The sequence below is a fragment of the Schistocerca piceifrons genome, chromosome 4 (genome assembly GCF_021461385.2).
Source record: "Schistocerca piceifrons isolate TAMUIC-IGC-003096 chromosome 4, iqSchPice1.1, whole genome shotgun sequence".
Classification (NCBI taxonomy): domain Eukaryota; kingdom Metazoa; phylum Arthropoda; class Insecta; order Orthoptera; family Acrididae; genus Schistocerca; species Schistocerca piceifrons.
In genome coordinates, this window is record NC_060141.1 from 669,593,061 (window position 1) to 669,613,414 (window position 20,354).

At 40.3% G+C, this 20,354-nt stretch overlaps 1 protein-coding gene across 1 annotated transcript in view; it reads right to left on the reverse strand.

Annotated features, from left to right (window-relative positions):
- Positions 1-13,671, reverse strand: part of LOC124795412 (B-cell receptor CD22-like) — a 125,331-nt gene extending 111,660 nt beyond the window's left edge. Inside the window, exons 1-3 of the mRNA XM_047259433.1 lie at positions 13,569-13,671; positions 13,264-13,385; positions 3,028-3,188 (exon numbers count right to left, since the gene is read on the reverse strand). Coding sequence (XP_047115389.1) covers positions 3,028-3,188; positions 13,264-13,348 — 246 coding nt within the window. The 5' untranslated portion in view covers positions 13,349-13,385; positions 13,569-13,671. The remainder of the gene's footprint in view (positions 1-3,027; positions 3,189-13,263; positions 13,386-13,568) is intronic.
- Between the last annotated feature and the right edge of the window lie 6,683 nt (positions 13,672-20,354).

Below are 20,354 nucleotides of genomic sequence, written 5' to 3' on the forward strand. Positions count from 1 at the left end.
AATTACCCATTGCTGGTGAGTAATACCTTAAATTCTACGCATATTCATCCTTAACTCATAATAAAGGTTTCAAGTTGAGGGCACGGACGTGATACGTAGACGGCAATGCCACTGACAGTCTTACAGCGCATGGGCTATTATATTTTTCCATAGCACTACAAGAACCATAACTCCCATATTGGGACACATTGCACTGCGCTTAGTCCACCGGCCGAATTACTCTTTTTCTGCTCCAGGGACGTCGATAAAAGGAACATTCATTTTGTTCAGATTTTGGAAACTGGCTTATTTACTACTTAACTTGTGAAGGTAATATATTTTACAGAGATTGATAGACTTTTACGGGATATAACAGCATGGAAAGTTACATCCAAAACGTTTTCCAATTGAAGACCTCAGCAACAAGAAAATACGGAACAAAAATCTGGAATGAACTGCTTTTTCAAGTGTTCTCTGTGAATAGAAGATGATTCTAGGAGACAGCAAAAGGCTAATCGAAAGTAACTGTGAGCATAGTCAGTTCGTTTACTTGGGCTAAAGTATGAACACCTGGAGAAAGACATATATATGGTAATGGCCACGTCAAGTACATTTTTATTCCCAGATAAATCACTAATTAAAAATAAAAGTGAGGAAAATTATTAATCCTAAATTATTGCTGAGTGGTAGGGAGATGTTGCGAAGTTGGGAAAAAATCTTTTATCGTATTTTTGGACGAAAGCTGGAGATCAGTTCTGATTCGTATAATCATATCACTTCAAAATGGTGGCAAAAATAGAAAAAAACGATGTGGAACCTTTGAGACTTTTATAAATCTTCAAATAGTACTTCAACAAATAAAGATGGAATCAGCTTTACGAAACCCTGAGAACATGGAGAATGTTGTACCGAGGCACATCATTTACCAACAGTAACTCCATGAACCAAGTGGGATTAGTTAACCCGACAAACCAAAATGCCCTTATTATTGCAAAACCGTGAAAGATCGATCTGTAGCTGCCAGCTATTATGTACCGCTATGTCGAACACGAAATGTGCGATGCGGAAGGAATTCAAAAATAGATAAACTATCGATGGCAGAGATCGCAGATGGTAAAAAGTTCACGACGAAACGTAAAGAAACCTCTGAACTGTTCAGCAAAAAGGGATGCCCATATAGTAAACTGTTCAGCTTAAGATTAATGTGGTTGTGCTTAAGAGATGTAGAAGAGGGAACAGGGACATTGAAATCTTTGGTGGGAAACCGTTATTGCGGTAATAACAAAATTATATGATGAAGAAAAAAAACATAAAAGACAAAAAAAAGCATGTGTAAGCGTCATTTATTTACAGTGTTGAAACATTCGTTCTCGAAGGCACCCTAACATCTTTGAGATGACACTAACGGCTGCAGTAAGGCTCCTTAGATCAGTTTTGCAAATATAAATTAAAAACACTGTGTTAACGAAATCACCCAACACTGTATTATTAAACCACAGTAACCAAATATCCAGACAGTAGTGATACAAACTGCACTATTTCTGAATGTTTACGCAGATTTACAGTGAGTTTCGTACCAATCACGGCTCATGTAACATATATGAATGTTTTTGCTAGGCCTCAGGAAATGATGTCTGATTACAAATCTATTACAACCATTCATGTAATATGATGATTACTTAAACTGATAAAAGCAATTTCTAAAATGTAGTAAATTGGTCTTCAAGATGAAGTTGGCTTTAAGCCTGTTTTAAATTGCAGAACCTGTTTGTTATCGTACAGCCATGTCTTCCATCGACCTTTGAACCGAATAATCCGGCTCGTCGTTAAGTGGTCCTGCGGTTTAACATGGACTCTGAACCATTACACAACACTGCACACTCAAGCAACATTGAATAAGGCAGTCACGAATGGTAAAGAAACCTTATGTATCTGGGATAAATCCTTCAGCAGGTTGAGGATCCATACCTGAAGTTATGGATTTGGTGCATGGCATCCAGCATACTCGTATGACGGTGTACCTTGTAATGATTCCGCAGAATGTGTTCGCCGTTAAGGGAGTAGGACGCCAAACGGGCCGACTTGGTGCAGGAGAGGCACCATTGGACACTTTAATTTCCACTGTCTATACTTTTACAAGTAAATTCATAAACCTGTGTCAGCATGACCAGGAAAGATTCAGGATTCACACTCGTAGCAGTGGCAGTTCAAAAACATAACAAAATAATTTTTTACATGTGAAATTTCATCATTTTTTCACTTACTATTGGATGCATTTGTTGCTATAGGTACACTTTTCTTCATAAGTAAGAGAGACTGTCCGATGAATTTTGCACAGCATACAAACCATAGTTACAGGTGTCTGAAACTCAAGAATCTATTTAATTTATGAAAAAATGAATGAGCTGTTACGTTTTAAACTTTACGTTTAGAAAAAATCTAATTTTGTAGTTAATTATGTTAATTTTTACCACAGCTATTAATAGATTTGGAAAATTATAGAGTACCATACACCTGTAAGTATGGTTTGCATGCTGTGCAAAATTCATCAAAGAATCTCTCTTACTTGTGAAGAAAAATGTACCTATATCAACAAATGCAGCCAATAGTAAGCGAAAAAATAATGAAATTTCACATGTAAAAAAATTTATTTTGTTATGTTTTTCAACTTCCACTGCTATGAGTGTTAATCCTGAATCCTTCCTGGTCATGCTGATAAAGTCTTATGAATTTATTTGTAAAAGTATAGACAGTGGAAATTAAAACGTCCTGCGGTGCCTCTCCTGCTCCAAGTCGGCCCGTTTGACGTCCTACCCCCCCCCCCCCCCCCCCCCCCCCCAAGGTATCAGCGGAACAAATTTACGTCTAATGAAAAATTCTTATTATCTCTAGCGGTAAGAAGTTATTTGCGTTAGATGTTACCTTCCGTATATTTAGTGACAATATTGCAGTAAAACTTATGTTTACGTCTTTCTGAACACACAACTTGACAAAATATGGAATAGCAGGAAAGGGATGCATTCATACGTAGAAAGCAGTAGCACGTACCAGTTTCTCCTCCATAGTGTCCATCAACCGCTGATCGCCCAACCACCAGGAGACGTTTGGCGACGTCTCCCACCCCACAATGCGGCACGTGATCTCGCAGTTGCGGCCCGCAGTCAGTGGCAGCTCGACGTTAATCAGGATGCTGGATGGCGGCGAACTTCCTGCGACACCACATAAGATTGACCCTGACAGGCAATATTCCTCGAGGAATATCCTGCTCTCTATTATCTTATTATCTACGGTACCGTTCTCGAATTGACTCACAAAATGGAGCGGTAACATCTCTGTATCATAAAAGGGGCCCTGAGATCCAAAAGGATCCCACTTAACGTTCTTAACTAGGAGTAGATTACTTTACGTTTATCACAAACATTCATTCGTAGGTTTCATATTTGCGTATATTAGAATCCCGAACATCAATTTTGCAGTAGAACTCAAAATAAATCTCAAAAGAAAAACACGTTTGTGTAACACTGGGTAAAAGTGAAATTTAACGTATTACAAATAACATGAAACAGTACTACACTGATGTAGGGTGGACGTGGTATGTCATAAATTAGCTGTATACAATGCGATACGAAAGCCATGGGATAGCGATAAGCACATATGCTGATGGCGGTACAATAGTGTACACGAGGTATACAGGGTGAAAAGTATTTAAACCGACAAACTCTGGGAGGTTGTAGGGGACATCAAAATAAATATTTTTCTCTAATGTCATTTTTTCCTATGAGGATTATTTAAACCGGTGGAGGCTGTATTACGCTCTTCAGTTGTTAGAGGCCGTAGTACGATCTTCAGTTGCAGGCAACTGCTGTCCACCAGTGTAGTAGTGCATTGTCTCTGTTTGCTAATGGAGCGATACACCTGGTGTCAGTACACTGATATGGTTGGTGCATGCTACGTAGCGCACCACAATGGGTTTATCAACAACAATATCCTAATCGCCGTATCCCGCATCTTACGACCCTTGCTGCTGTGAACCAACGTCTGCGTGAGACCGTGTCATTTAGCAGAATACCTGGACAGGGATGCCGTAGCACGGTAAGAACGCTGCAATTTGAGGAAGCTCTCTTGCAGGATGTGGAGCGGGATCCTTCAAACAGCACTTGTGCAATTGCACGTAACATGGGGACGAATCAGACAAATGTAAGAACAGTCCTTCGAGAGCAATTGTTACGTCCATTTCACTTACAGCGTGTCCACAACCTGGAACCAGTTAATTATCCACCCAGAGCACAGTTTTCTCAGTGGTACCTGGAACAGTGTGAAATGCACCCTACATTTCCATCCTTTGTGTTGTTTACCGATGAAGCAACATTCGGGCGTGATGGAGTCTTCAACACGCACAATTAGCATGTTTGGAGTGAGGATAACCCACATGCCACAGTTAACTAGCCCTCATCAAGTGCGGTTCTTCGTTAGTGTGTGGGTCTGTGGTTGTTGGGAGCTGTTTAAGTTGTCCGTATCTCATACCTAGGCCATTAAATGGCAGGCACTACTACAATTTTCTCGCCAGAGCATTGCCAGAATTGCTGGAAGACGTCCGGCTCCCTACGAAACAACGCATGTGGTTCCAACAAGACTGGGTGCCAGCACATTTCAGTCGTCGTGTGCGTCGATTCCTGAACCGACGGTTTCCAGAAACGTGGATTGGCAGAGGTGGTCCTGTACCATGACCACAGATATGTCCTCTCTGGACTTTTTTGTGTGGGGAGTGATGCGCAACCTTGTTTACGCTACTCCTGTTGCATCAGATGAGGATCTGATTGCCTGGATAGTAGTAGCAGCAGCAGGAACAATTCAGGATACTTCCGAGGTTTTTGCCCATGTCAGACACAATATGATCCGACGGTGTAACCTTTGTTTATGTGTCAGTGGAGGCATTTTTGAAAATCTACTGGAATTGAAATTGGTTTGTGTTAATGTGTTGTCTCTCGGTCATAAAAAAAATGGAAAAGTGTTTGTTGGTTTAATTAATTTCCCGCCAGAGAAATCTTCCTCTACCGGTTGAAATACTCCTCATAGGAAAAAATGACATTAGGGAAAACTATGTGTTTTGATATCCCCTACAACCTCCCAGAGTTTGTCGGATTAAATACTTTTCGCCCTGTAGAAAGTCACTGCATTGGTGGAGCTGTCGTTTGTACTCAGGTAATTTATGTGCAAAGGTGTCCGACGTGATTATGGCTGCAAACGGGTATTAACATGCATGGGACATTCCATTGCGGATATTACTGAGGAATTCCATATTCCGAGATCCACATCGTCAAGAGTGCACCGAGAGTACAAAATTTCGGCATTACCTCTCAGCATGGACAACGCAATGGCCGTAACCCTAGACTACTGGAAAGCCGGCGCCTGGTCGTCTGAGTCCCGATTTATGTTGGTTAGAATTGATGGTAGGGTTAGAATGTGGCGCATATCACACGAATCAACGGAGGCAACTGTGCAAGCTGGTAGCGTGTCCATAACAGTGTGGCCTACGTCTACATGGAATGGAATGGATCCGCTGGTCCAAACGAACCGATCATTGATTAGAAATGATTATTTTCCGCTACTTGGAGACCATTTGCCGCTACATGAACTTCACGTAATGAATGACAATGCGTCATATCACAGGGACGATTATTCGCGACTGGTTTGAAGAACATTCTGGACAATTCGAGCGGATGATTTGGCCACCCAAAGCGCCAGACATGAATCCCACGGAACATTTAGGGACGTAGCCGCGAGGTCAGTTCGTGCACAAAATCCTGCGCCGGCACCACTTCCGCCAATATCGTCGTCAATAGAGGCAGCACGGCTCAATGTTTCTGCAGGGGACTTCCAACGTCTTTTTGAGTCCATGCCACGTCGAGGTGCTTCACTTTATCGGGCAAATGGGGGTCCTACATGATAACACGAGATATCCCATGACTTTCTCCCACCTCAGTGTATAACCAACTTCGCAAATGTACTGATACACAGTTCAATTTTCACCCAAGTTCTTCACCCCACATCAGTGAACGTCATGTTCGGCAAACTGGACGATTGCAGGAGGTACAATACTAGTTGGTCGTTCTCTCGTTGTCACGGCAACACGAGGCAGTTTCATGTTCACTACCGTAAGAAGGCTTCACTTTCAACTCAGAGATCATTTTCATCGGTACCTTCATCTTTTTCTAACATTTTCCTCAGAATGTACGAAAAATTTCGATCAGCCCCGATAGGCGTGAATGACAACTCGAAGCCGTAGCAAAAATGATAACAATTGAAAACAATAATGAAACCTTAATACAAAATTATTTTTAGTTGATAAGTAAATTTTGACCGTAGAATAAACACAAACACTTACGATGTCGTAAAGTCACTAATGGAATCACCCAAACTTCACAGTTTTCCACTAAGAAAGTGGATGACAATGCTTCTAGTATGTCTGAAGGTCGGTTACCAACTGCCAACAAGCTAAGTTGAACCGCCAACAACAGAATGACCAACAGATGAAATGGAAGAGATATGCAGTTCCACTGGTATCTAAAACACCTCCATGGTTCCACATGAGGGTAAAATTCAAACGTGAAGTTATCGCGAGAACAATTTCATCCTTCTTCAGATGCCTATTGTTTACTATCCCTGAGAATCTGTTACACTTCGATGAATAGTTGCAGCCCTTTAAGCGAATCGCTAAATATTTTCGACGTGTTCCGCCGTATCTACTTGATAAATACTTCAGGCCTGAGAGCAACAATGGAGAATTCATCGCAATAACGTCTTGTGTGAGTCTTCTCTGATCGATTCACTATGTTTTCCAAGAATGCCTCATAAAAATCTAAATATCTCTCTCATCATTTCTATTACTGACTTTATACAGTCTACGTCTTTAATACCGCTTCTTAGTGTCACCCCCTAAATTTCTGGACGAAGTTACAAGCTAAACGTGTAATAGCAAACTACTGGTCTTTTTTTGTCGTTGATGAGAACATTATTCAATTTAAGGAGAAATGTCACTGGTTATACTAAGTGTGAATTTTGCCATGGCCTTTCTGTATTTCCTTATGATCACCAAAAACAATTATTTGATGTAGACAAAGGCATATATCAGCATACAGTTTAATAGTACATTTGACTATCTGTGAAACCATTTGCTTATTATTAAGACTTTACTCTCCATCCTAGCGAAGTTTCGCCGTATTTTAAACTGTGATGGCTACTATTGACTGTTCAAGACAGTCGGTTATATGTGAAGATACCTCGTATGTTCATAAAGCGCTTCTTAAACGATAGTGCTGTGCAATTTCGAACACCTTTCCAAAATTTAGGACAGCGGCTTTTGTTCTTTTCACGTGCGTCCAATTATATACAACATGTCTTTTCCCATCCGACTGATTTCGTGTGGAGCATGCTGATGCTTTGATCGAAGCTTCCTTCTCCCTAAGAACGTTACAATATTCGAGCGTAGAATATGCTCTAAGTTACTGCAAACCACGGATTTCATTGATAAACCATCTGTAATTATGTATTCACCCTAATTATTGGCAGGACAGAAATGTGCTAGCCTATAGTCGCTTGGAACGATTCCCTGCACAAAGCATTCTCGATAAATATGAACTAGAAGATACATAATTTCCACAGCGGAAGAAATATAATATTAAATACTCGTAGGAATACCATCTGGTCTCAGCAGTTGACTGATAGTCAGCGCTAGTAGATAAACCTATCATAGAAAGTAAACATACGTTATAGGCGACTATAATACACACCAACACAAAAAAAGTCTTCAGTGATGAGTCCCGCTTCGAACTGAACCCCAATGAGCAGCGAAAACATGTCTCGAGGCGCTCCAGATAGCGTTAGGTTACCAACCTGAATGTCGCCAACCATATGGCCCAACATCCAGATGTGGTGGTCTATGGTGTCTTTCTTTTCACAGCTGAACCCCTTCGTTTGCCCTCCGCGGCTGCATTACGGCACAGCGATACGTCAACGATATCCTACGCCCCGTTTCATGGCAAGCAATCCTGGGCTTACATTTCAGCAATATAATGCCCGCCCGCATATAGAGAGAGTTTTTCCTGGTTTTCAGCGTGCTTGCCAAACCCTGCCTTGGCCATCAATATCGCCGGATCTCTCTTAATTGAAAACGTTTGGAGAATTATGAGCAGAGCCCTCTAACCAGCTCGGGATTTTTGACGATCTAAATCTGAATAAGGTGAATAAGTTCAAAAATGATTCAAATGGCTCTTAGCACTATGGGACTTAACTGCTTTGGTCATTAGTCCCCTAGAACTTAGAACTACTTAAACCTAGCTAAGCTAAGGACATCAACACATCCATGCCCGAGGCAGGATTCGAACCTGCGACCGTAGCGGTCGCGCGATTCCACACTGTAGCGCCTAGAGCGGCTCGGCCACTCCGGCCGGCGGTGAATAAGCGTTTGCATAAGAGCCAGAGGTGGATTAGCGTGCTATTGGCTTGCTCTTTCTCTCACATTTATTGATTTTCGTCCCATTCAGATAATTCTTTCGTAGTGTGTCTGTTTTTATTTTTTTATTTCTATTTTTTACAGTGTGTATTCAGTGGGTATTTACAGAGCGCATTTTGATATATTGTAGATCACTCTTGAATATTTAATACCTTATATGCGGTACAAGCTATGTACTGTTGGCGAACCTTACGATTATTGGTGCACGTTCATTTTCTAGTTCACATTAGAGAGTTTTCCTGTAAACGAGATCTTACTAAACTGATTCACGGGAGAACAGTGAAAAAATTTGGTTTAACTACTGCCTCTTTAAGGTAAATGTTTCACGTATACCTAATTTTCGGCTTACAGATTGTGTGTCCATACAAAGATAGAAATATTACAGTTATGTAAATATATCTATTTATCTGTTAATTTAGTACCACTACCCTATGTCTTTCTAGGTTCACCATAGTGCTAAGTGGCAATTTAGGTTCAAAGAATTAGCAACAAGAAGACAATTTACTCGCCAGGGTAGCCGAGAGCGCTAACGCGCTGCTTCCTGGACTCGGGTATGCGCGCCGGCCCCGGATCGAATCCGCCTGGAGGATTAACGACGCGGTCCGGTATGTCGGCCAGCCTGGATGTGGTTTTTAGGCGATTTTCCACATCTCGCTAGGTGATTACTGGGCTGGTTCCCAAGTTACGCCTCAGTTATACGACTGCACTGTTCCATGGCTTACACTAGACGCAGATAGCTGCGGTACACTAGTTTCATCCTGGGGGGGTACAGGGTGGCGACAGGAAGGGTATCCGGCCACCCTCTGACTCTAACACTGCTAAATCTATAATAACAAGGCCGACACCCCGTTGAAGCAGGACAAAGGCCAAAAGGATATGGAAATGAATCACCAAAAAGAAATTTATCTTCATTACCGACCGATACTTCAGCAAAACCCTTAGACAACTGCACCAACAAAAATTACTTAATTTCGCTATCTTTTCAATATTAAACAACGGTCACTGTGACGACAACCATTATTGGAAAGTGTTCTATTCAAATATAATCCGTGTAGTTCTGTAGATGTCTCAAAATAACTTGAGTTTTAAAGCTTTCTGAACGTTATCTTGGACAGTATTGTTTCCCGAGGAAGCTCCTATTCTGGACTCTACTTTTTAAAGACGCGTTGCTGCACTGAGACAGCAGAGTTAGAATCACGCATTTAACATGTGTCTGGAATTTAAGTGCACCGTTACTGTGTGAATCCTACGTAGATACAGAACATGGTTTGAATATAAGGTAGACAAGACAAATAAATTAGTAAATAACAAACGTGGATTTTGTAAACTGAGTTTTGCGAAACTCATCTCGCTGTGTTCCTCCCTGAACGTCAGAGCTCAGTAGACAATGGCGCCTAACTTGATGTCGTTTTCCCTGACTTTCGAAATGCATTCGATGCAGCTCTTCGCTGTCTGTTAAAGGACTTCCGAACGAGCTTATCTAGTATCGGAGAAATCTGTGACTGCAGTTTTAAGACTTCCTTGCAGATAAATGTGAAGACGTCCTTCATAGAGGAACAAGATCGACAGGTGTGCAGGCAATTTCAGGAGAAGAACAAAAGAGTGTGATAGGGTCGTTACTTGTAAGCGTAGGCTTCCGCGGCCGTTGTCACTGTCAATAAAACTCTTCTGGGCTGTTGACCGCATTGTCAATGTATAAAATTGTCCGAGGTTTCGGCCACTATTGAAAACGGCTTTCCACAGAGCTTTCTGCTGAGCTAGTATATATTGAAAATGCGGTCAACAGCCCAGAAGAATTTTATTGACAGGGTCGTTACTGTTTACGATTCATTTCTATTATTTAGTGGATAACGCTGGAGGTTCTGCCAAGTATTCACAGAAACGCTGTCGACTATGGGAAGAATGCGTCGCCAGGAGGCTCTCGCGAAGTGTAGGAAGTCCTGCAGTGGATTTAGACGTGATGTAGGGACTGGAAGTTACACTCAGTGTAATTGTAAAGCAAGGCACATAACGAGGCAAAGAGATGCGCTTTTGTGCAGTACAATATCTGCGGCACATCACTGGATGTAATTACTACTGTGAAATACCTGCAGGTATCTCAGAGGACCAAAAATGGAATAACGAAATAATACAAGTAGCTTATAGATTTATCGAGAGACTTTTAAGGAAATGTTCATCCACGAAGCAAGTAGCTTGGAAAACATTCGTTCGTCCGTTTCTTTAAATTGCCCATCAGTCTAGCACCCCTACAAGGTTGGATTAACACAAGCGACGGGGAAGATCCAATGAAGAGTATCGAATTTCGTCACGTGCGTGATCGTTCAGTAGGTGATCTCAATGATCCCCAGTGGTGATCACGAGATCATCCAGGGCTTCCTTGCATACAGAACTCAACATATCGTTTCTGTGGCGTTGTATATTACGTAGAGATTTATGACTGAAATTCTTTAAGCGAATGTGCCAATATACTAATTTCTTATATGTCTCACGAAATGACCTCGACGGGAAAGTCAAAGATACTGTAGCTCGTGCAGTCGTCCTTCTCTCCCACCAATCGTGATTTAAAGGTAGCAGAGCGTAGTCATATGAGACATACCCTCCGCCACGCACCGTACGGGTTTTTGTAGATGTATTATAAGCTACGAGTTTAAACAGAGGACTAGATCGCGTCATGCTTGTAATGCCTGTTTTGATGAAGGATGAGACGATACGCATACAAAAAAGTACTTATTGTACCACTAGAACCTATACTATACGGATGAAATTATGATTTCCTGTGGTTCAGCTATTGAATAATACAAGGCAGACGCGTCATAAATGCCCATTTAGATAACGCCCTCTACAATAGTTTACTATATGTAAAAAAAGATAAAACACTTAACTTCAGATGGTTATATTATCTGTTACGAAGTCATCGTACAACTGTCTCATGAATTGGTACGGAGAATGTTACAACATCAGTTATGAAATATGTGATTTTGTTTCTAGCAGAACATATTAAGCGATGACGTTAGTCCGTTGTTAAGTGCTGTATAGATTTTCATAGCACTTGATAACAGGACGGCGCAGTCCCAAAACAAATTGGGGTAAAAGTAAAATAATATTATACATTTCACAACTGGTAGCGTTTCATGTTCAACATATCTTGCTGAGATAATTTAAAACTGAGAAACGGAAACCACACTGTAGCCAGATCTTTCACTTCTTATCGTCGGGTTGCTGTTCGAAATTACACACATAGAAGTAATGAAAGTGTCTCGAACACTTCCCCAAGGATATAACAGGTGTCAGGATAAAAGCGTGCTTCCTCCACTATAGTGAAGGGTTGTTGCACTAAGCCAGAATTACTTGTGATCATCTTCTTGTTCCATTTCTGGAATGAGGAAAGCATTCTGGTCCCCAGTGAAAAGTACACCTATACACTCAACACTTGCATAAAAACAATGGGTCGCAATATTATCTTTCCTGTAGCCAATAAATGTCCTTACTGGTCTCATAAGGAAGCATCGGAAAATGTTGCGTACGACGTCATGCTTCTAATGGATTAATATCGCCAATGATTTTCGTTCAAAGAAATTGACTGTTGGCTAGTATTAACAATGTTTGGGGAAGACAGTAATGTACCACTGATTCGTGGATTCATATGTGTACTCGCGTTTTTCCTTTTTCCGTAAAAAAAATATAAAAAGCTCCAATCTTGTTCAAACGGCGAATTAACACATTTTTACAGCAACTTAAATGACTAAGATATTAACTGATTCTACGCAACTTCTATTTTCTTTTTTATTGGAAGATCAGAATGCGTATCTTCTAGTCATTAAAGGTTTCCCGTGTTTTCAACTTCAAAAATGGTTCAAATGGCTCTGAGCACTATGGGACTTAACTTCTGTGGTCATCAGTCCCCTAGAACTTAGAACTACTTAAACCTAACTAACCTAAGGACATCACACACATCCATGCCCGAGGCAGGATTCGAACCTGCAACCGTAGCAGTCGCGCGGTTCCGGACTGCGCGCCTAGAACCGCTAGACCACCGCGGCCGGCTTTTCAACTTCCTTTTTGAAGATATACTTCTTGTCAATCTCCTATTGATTATAAATATGTAACGGATTTCAGTCTTTCTGTCGTCAGATGGTAGGTTCTGCCTATTATACCTTCCGTTTGTATGTCTCTATCGACCAAGTTTTCATGTACGCTTTGGCTGATTGCATTGAGCACGTATTGTAGGTCTCTTGTAGACTAACTAAGGATGGAGGGACGTAACTAACGTATTGTGATACTTCATTTTCAATTCAACGTAGTGGTATGTCCACCAGTACCATTTCAGAAACTTAAACGACACTTCAGAAAACTTATCATACTTCCTGCTTTAGTCAACTCATTAGCTGCAACAGGAACACCTCTCACTTTCAACGTACTGATCCTACCTACTTCTGTTGTTCTTAACATTCACTGCAAAGTCACGCACTTGTATATAAGAAGTCTCACGAATTTATGAACATAACTAATAAAAATATAAAATACAGCCACTGTTCTCCAATGTGGAAGCGCTTTTCCTGGAAAGCTCCTACCGGATGCAGCTGAAGTATTTGAAAAGCAAGCATATTCATACAATCAAATTTTAGCTAAAGTAGATATTACGTGCAAGAAATCACAGTTGCATCTGGAACACTTTGTATCTAACTTAACGTCAGTAGCCGCTGCTGGTGGGTTCTGTATTTGACAATATACTGACATACACTAGTTTGTGAAAACTTTAATCATGAGCTCACCCTCTGCAGCGGCACTATGTAGAGATATCATTACCATCAGGATGACCGCAATGGGCCGAGTGGTTGCTCCTGCCCGCAGTACCATTGTATTATGGTACACTACCACTATTTCAGGCTGCGACCTGCAAAGGACGAAAAATGTTTTATTGGTTGTTATGTATCTTAAAACTTTCAAATATAAACATCGATACATATGTCAGCAGTCTCGACAGTGAAGAAGTATGTAAGTGGGAGAAAAATTTGACGAACACGTCATATTCAACTGTGTAGTTAGAGGAGAAATGTGTGAATTATGTAGTTCTTACGTCGGGTGAAACAGCTAATCGCAGAATTCCTCAATATTAGACGGAGCTCATTCCCAGCGACCTGTCGCTGTGCGCTTCCTGAGTGAGACTGGTCCGCTCGGCGGTAGAGCTCGGCAGGCTGGCCGATTAGGGCAATTGTCAGCAATCATACCATCTGCGCATGTGTTAAGCTACCAATTACGTGAAGAATGGCGCGTCATAGCTGTTTTGACAAGGGTCGTTGTGTAGATGACGTATTTCTTCCTGTATACCGAAGTACCAGCGCATGTATGCTTTTAATAAGAGAAATACAACGGATATTATACGTGGAATTTCCGTGGAAAACGACGTAGCCTTATTAAGAATAACACAGACGTTAACACATATTCACTCTATTATGATCAGGTGAGATCGTTACGGGGTAAATATTTTATTCTTTGATTAAGTAAACCAATTTGTTGACTGACGCCACTATTGGGAAGATACATGAAATACTTTTATTCTGGCTCACTGCCAATACCTGCAAACATTTCACAACATGTCGTGTGATATGAATAAAATAGCAAATTATGTCTGATTTGGAGCGCGGCTGTTTCTCTAAATAGTAACAGAGTAATTTGACAAATCGCGTCAGCATATCCCGAGTCAAAGGTACAAACAACGTTGTGCAGTGACGATCGGGAACCGATACATTAGTTAACCATCAATGGAACAGCACAGTACCTTACGTTTACAATTATTCTCATCTTTCCGCTTGATGTCTGTGTACTTGTCTTTCAGTATATAGTTATTTTGGTGCTCAGTTTGAGGATATGATTGATGCAGTGTCCACGCTAGTCTATCCTGTACAACCATCTTCGTCTGTGCATAACACGAGGAATATACGAGTGTATCCTACTATAGTCCAACCTTGCGTTCCCTCCACATCGTTTGCTCCATGCATTTTTCTCCATTGACAAAGTGAAGGGTACCCGCTACATCAGCATGCGCACAATGAATCCCATGTTTTATCCAAGCTGTGCCATAAATTACTATTCAACTCAGTTCTATTCAGTATCTCGTCATTAACTATTCGATCTATCCATGTAATCATTAGCATTATTCTCTAGAATAGTATTTCCGTAGCTTATGTTCTCTTCCAGCCTAACTGATTATAGCCCACGTTTCACTTTGTACAACGCTTCACAGGAGACATATACCTTTAAAATCACACTTCTTGACTGTTATTCTTCTCTTTTCTTAATTACCTTTTAAAAATACTACTTGCCTTCCTTTATTGCTTGCTTAATTTACAGTGGGGAATACGATACACGATAAACTATAGGTCTGTCTCAGTCCCTCCTCAAAAATACTTTTCCATTCAAGTTCTTTGACTGCTTTCTCTACATGTTGTAGATAACCTTTCCTCTCTTCTGTATCCATTCCATCTTCATAATTTCAAGTAATGTTTTTCAGTCACACTGTCGAAAGCTTGCTTTAAAACTACAAACGCTACAATCGAAATTCCGACGTTCTTCTGTCTACTTTCGAAAATCACTCACAGGGTTAGTTTTCCCTGTAGTACTTTAAAACCCAAACTGACCTTTCCTGATGTCGGGTTCTCTTATCTCAAATTTATCTACTTCCTCTTCTGCTTCCGTAATACAGTCTTCAAATTTATATCTTTTGTCTCACACTTCTATAAATTTCTTCCCCCTCATTACCTTGATTACTATGACGTAATGATCTGAGCACTTGATATGCGTACAGCTGATTTCCTTTGCTCCAGAGGTTTATTTCAAGTTACTGTATGTGGCATTTGTCTTCTCCACACTCATACATACATACATGTCTTCAGTAAAACCTAAGAGGTCATGTGTATTACTTTTAATAAAAGTAGGTTCGTAGACTAACTAAGTTCGTAGACTATTTTCAAAAGCTATTTCCATAGATTTCGTTGGAGACTCAACACTCCACCAACAAGGATATTTGCACCACTGGATATAGGCTACGTTTTATTACATGTCTTTTGAAGATACTAGTAACACTATAAAAAGAGTTTGCTTAATTGTAAGGAAATTAGTACAACAGGTACCTGTGAACTCAAAGCACTCACACTTGTTCTGGAGCTTAATTAATGTAGTTTCAGCAGTAAGCTCTACCAACAACACAACGGCTTGGCACTAGGAAGTAGATTGGCATTGGGGTGCAGCTTGTCTAAGATATTGACTGATATTTACATACACCATGTAGAACAAAAATACTTATCAACTATTCAACAAATCACAAATAGAATATCTTATTTGTGATGGTACAAATATGTATTTCCAGGATGGAAACAGTGAAATTAATGCATTGGAATCAAACTACACAACAATATTAAATTCAGATTTGAAATGAAAAGAATAAGAGCATCAGTGGTCTTAGAGTTAAAATTTATAATGGTAGTCACAACCATGAGTTCAGTGTCTTCATAAAGCTTACCCCCCAGATGTCAGCACTGACAACTCATCATGTCATTCCAGCCAACACAAAAAGGGATATTTCTGAACCATGTTACACTGAATGCAAACAGCCCAAGAGTACCGCAGATTAAGGGAACCAAATGAATGTAATTAAAAACGGTTACATATAATATTGCGTATGGACCCGTAATAATGGACAAACTCGAGAACAAAATTAAAACAAAAGCCACTAATTCACAGAATAGAAATTCATGTAACATCCCCTCCAGTACAATTCCCTCTCCCACAGAAGACAAACCCGAATGTATTATTTGACTATTGGTTTTTAACTACTAACGAGATCGCAAACAATGTCTATGAATGTGATAATAGTCGCCACAATCACCCTTACTTTATTCAGTAAATCATTTATTTTCAGTTTGACACTTGCACGTATACGTGTTCGCTTTCAGAGTTGCCATATCAGCTACTAAATAATCGTAGTTACTACAACGTGTCGTCACCTACAGTACTTCAGAATGATCTTTACCTGGATGTAGGCCAACCGAGCGAAATTTAACAAAGTTAGTGCATGTTAATCACAGCTGAGGTGGAACAATTACAATGTCCTCCAAGAACGGCAGAGCAGTGATACCCCACATGAAAAAAGTGACACAGTCAGCAAGGTTCACAGCAATTTTAATACACCATCTATAGTACTCTTCAAAATTACATGAGAATAATACAGCTTACTGTCTTGTTTACTTTAATTTCAGTGTCACTTAGTAAAACAAATTTGTAATGCTGTAATTCACTAAATCCAGTTTATTTCTCTGCATTTAACATTCTATATTTAATGTAATATATGTTTTCAACTAAAGATAACAGTAATATACGGGGTGGTCCATTGATCTTGACCGGCAAAAATATCTCACGAAATAAGCGTCAAACGAAAAAACAACAAAAACGAAACTTGTCTAGCTTGAAGGGAGAAAACCGATGGCGCTATGGTTGGCCAGCTAGAAGGCGCTGCCATAGGCCAAACGGATATCAACTGCGTTTAGTTAAATAGGACCCGTATTTTTTATTAAATATTCATGTGGTACGTAAAGAAATAGTTGGACCACTTTTTTGCTTTGCGAGAGATGGCACTGTAATAGTCACAAAGGCATAAATAAGTGATATCACGTAACATTCCGCCAGTGAGGACGGTATTTGCTTCGTGATACATTACCCGTTTAAAATGGCCCGTTTACCAATTGCGGAAAAGGTCGATATCCGGTTGATGTATGGCTATTGTGATCATATTGCCCAATAGGCGTGTGCTATGTTTGCTGCTCGGTATCCTGGACGACATCATCCTAGTTTCCTACCGTTCGCCGGATAGTTACGTTATTTAAGGAAACAGGAAGTGTTCAGCCACATATGAAACGTCAGCCACGACGTGCAACAAATGATGATGCCAAAGTAGGTGTTTTACCTGCTGTAACGGCTAAACCGCACACCAGCAGCAGACAAATTGCGCGAAAATCGGGAACCTCAAAAACGTCGGTGTTGAGAATGCTACCTACATTAACATCGATTGCATCCGTACCATATTTCTATGCACCAGGAATTGCATGGCGACGACTTTGAACGTCGTGTACAGTTCGGCCACTGGACACAAGAGAAATTACGCGACGATGACAGATTTTTTGCACGCGTTCTGTTTAGCGACGAAGCGTCATTCACCAACAGTGGTAACGTAAACCGGCATAATGTGCACTATTGGGCAACATAAAATCCATGATGGCTGCGACAAGTGGAACATCAGCGACCTTCGCGTTTTAATGTATGGTGCGGCATTATGGGAGGAAAGACAATTGGCCCCCATTATATCGATGGCAATCTAAGTGGTGCAATGTATGCTGATTTCGTATGTAATGTTTTACCAATGTTACTACAAGATGTTTCACTACATGACAGAATGGCGATGTACTTCCAACATGATGGATGTCCGGCACATAGCTCGGCTGTGTTTGAAGCGGTATTGAATAGCATATTTCATGACAGGAGGATTGGTCGTCGAAGCACCATACCATGGCCCGCACGTTTACCTGATCTGACGTCCCCGGGTTTCTTTCTGTGGGGAAAGTTGAAAGATATGTGCTATCGTTATCCACCGACAACGCCTGACAACATGCGTCAGCGCGTTGTCAATGCATGTGTGAACATTACGGAAGGTGAACTACTCGCTGTTGAGAGGAATGTCGTTACACGTATTGCCTAATGTGTTGAGGTTGACGGACATCATTTTGAGCATTTATTGCATTAATGTGGTATTTACAGGTAATCATGCTGTAACAGCATGCGTTCTCAGAAATGATACGTTCACAAAGGTACATGTATCACATTGGAACCACCGAAATAAAATGTTCAAACGGACTTACGTTCTGTATTTTAATTTAAAAAAACCTATATGTTACCAACTATTAGGCTAAAATTCTGAGCCATATGTTTGTGACTATTACAGTGCCATCTATCACAAAGCGAAAAAAGTTGTCCAACTAAAAAAATTCATATTTCTTTACGTACAACACGAATATGTAATAAAAATGGAGGTTCCTATTTAAAAAAACGCTGTTGATATCCGTTTGACCTACGGTAGCGCCATCTAGAGGGCCAACCATAGCGCCATCTGGTTTCCCCCTTCAAGCTAGACAATTTTGTTCTTTGTAGTTATTTCGTTTGACGCTTATTTCGTGAGATATTTGGCCCGGTCAGGATCAGTGGACCACCCTGTGCGACTTCTTTAAATGACAGACCCTTCTAACCTATCGCTATATTACAGCATTTTTTACACTCATGTGCTTTGTAACCACTCTACATTTGTTTTCATAGGTATGTAATAAGTCAAAGTTAGTCAAATCAAGTAGAGCGGGTTGGTAATTTGTTTTGTGATGCAACTAAGTGTATGATAAAGAAAAACCAACGTGTGTGTGTGTGTGTGTGTGTGTGTGTGTGTGTGTGTGAAAATGCGAATACCAACTCCAAAAAGACTCATGCAAGCGAAACCTTAAAAACAAATGTAGCAGGCGAACACTTTACCTAAGGTTTATTCGAACACAGGTCTGAAGAGGAGCCATCGTTATTACATTTTTGTAACTGTGAATTATACTTTATCACAGGGTAACTCACAAGTACACCAAAGTAACATTTGTTTTGACGAAACATGCAAGTCACCTGATGAATTTTGTCAGTTCCAATGTGGTAATAGTAGTTTTTCAGTAAAGTGACCCAAAAACAGTTTGTTGCTGACTGTTACTCGACATCTAAAAGTAGTTATACTCCATAGGAGCCAGCGTCTCCAATAACATCTTACTCGACAAAGGTGCACTTACATTTTTTCTCCGATCGTTTATCATATTCTATATCTTGATAGCCTTTGTTTTCTATCCGACCACTTGATACTCTGCTGCCATCACTATTTCATCTCTAAAAGCTAACTATTCTTCTTCTACGGTATTCCTTTGTATTCTTTCAATTACTCATTGCATAGTGCTTCCTTAAAACTGTCAACAACTTCTGGATATTTCACTTTCTCCCTATATCATGTCTTTAATTTATATTTGGACTTAGGTTGGAATTCCAGCTTTCTTATTTTGCCGACGCAAATACAACAACCAGTAACCCTGAAAGTTAAGGCCATTACTTCACAATGTGCTGCTCTCACTATACACACGGCCACAAATACATATAAACATTTTAAGGATATGTATTTTAATGCTTAAGGATATGCCAGAGGGTTCTTTTCAATGACCATAGTGGCAGCTAACACTGTCTGCTACTGCATAGGACATCTACATTGCAAGACCATAGCTTCCGTTTGCGTAATATGTTTATTATATATCCTGCTCTTCGTTTAATTGACGTACTAGTAACTAGGCGTCGTCTTCCGTATAATGTGTTACTTCTTCATCATCTGAATATACTACTGCACTTAGTTTAGAGCATTCACCTAAGTTAATATCAAGGTATTGTTGTTTTTGTGGCAGTTCAGTCCGAATATTGGTTTGATTCAGTACTCCACGGTCCTCTATATTCTGCAAGCTTCTTTGTCTCTGCAAAGTACTACAAACATACATTCGTTTTAACCAGCTTACTGTATTCAATCCTTGGGCTCCCTCTATAAATTTTACCATCACACATCTTCCTTCCAGTACCAGATTCACAACTGATTCATGTCCCAGGATAGCTATCATTAAGTGACAGCTACTTTTAGTGATGTTTTGTCATTAACTTTCTTTTCCACATCTGGATTCAATATATCCTTATTACTTTTTCGCTCAACTCATGTAGTTTTCAGCCGTCTTTAGTAGAACCACAATTTAGATGCTACTCTTTT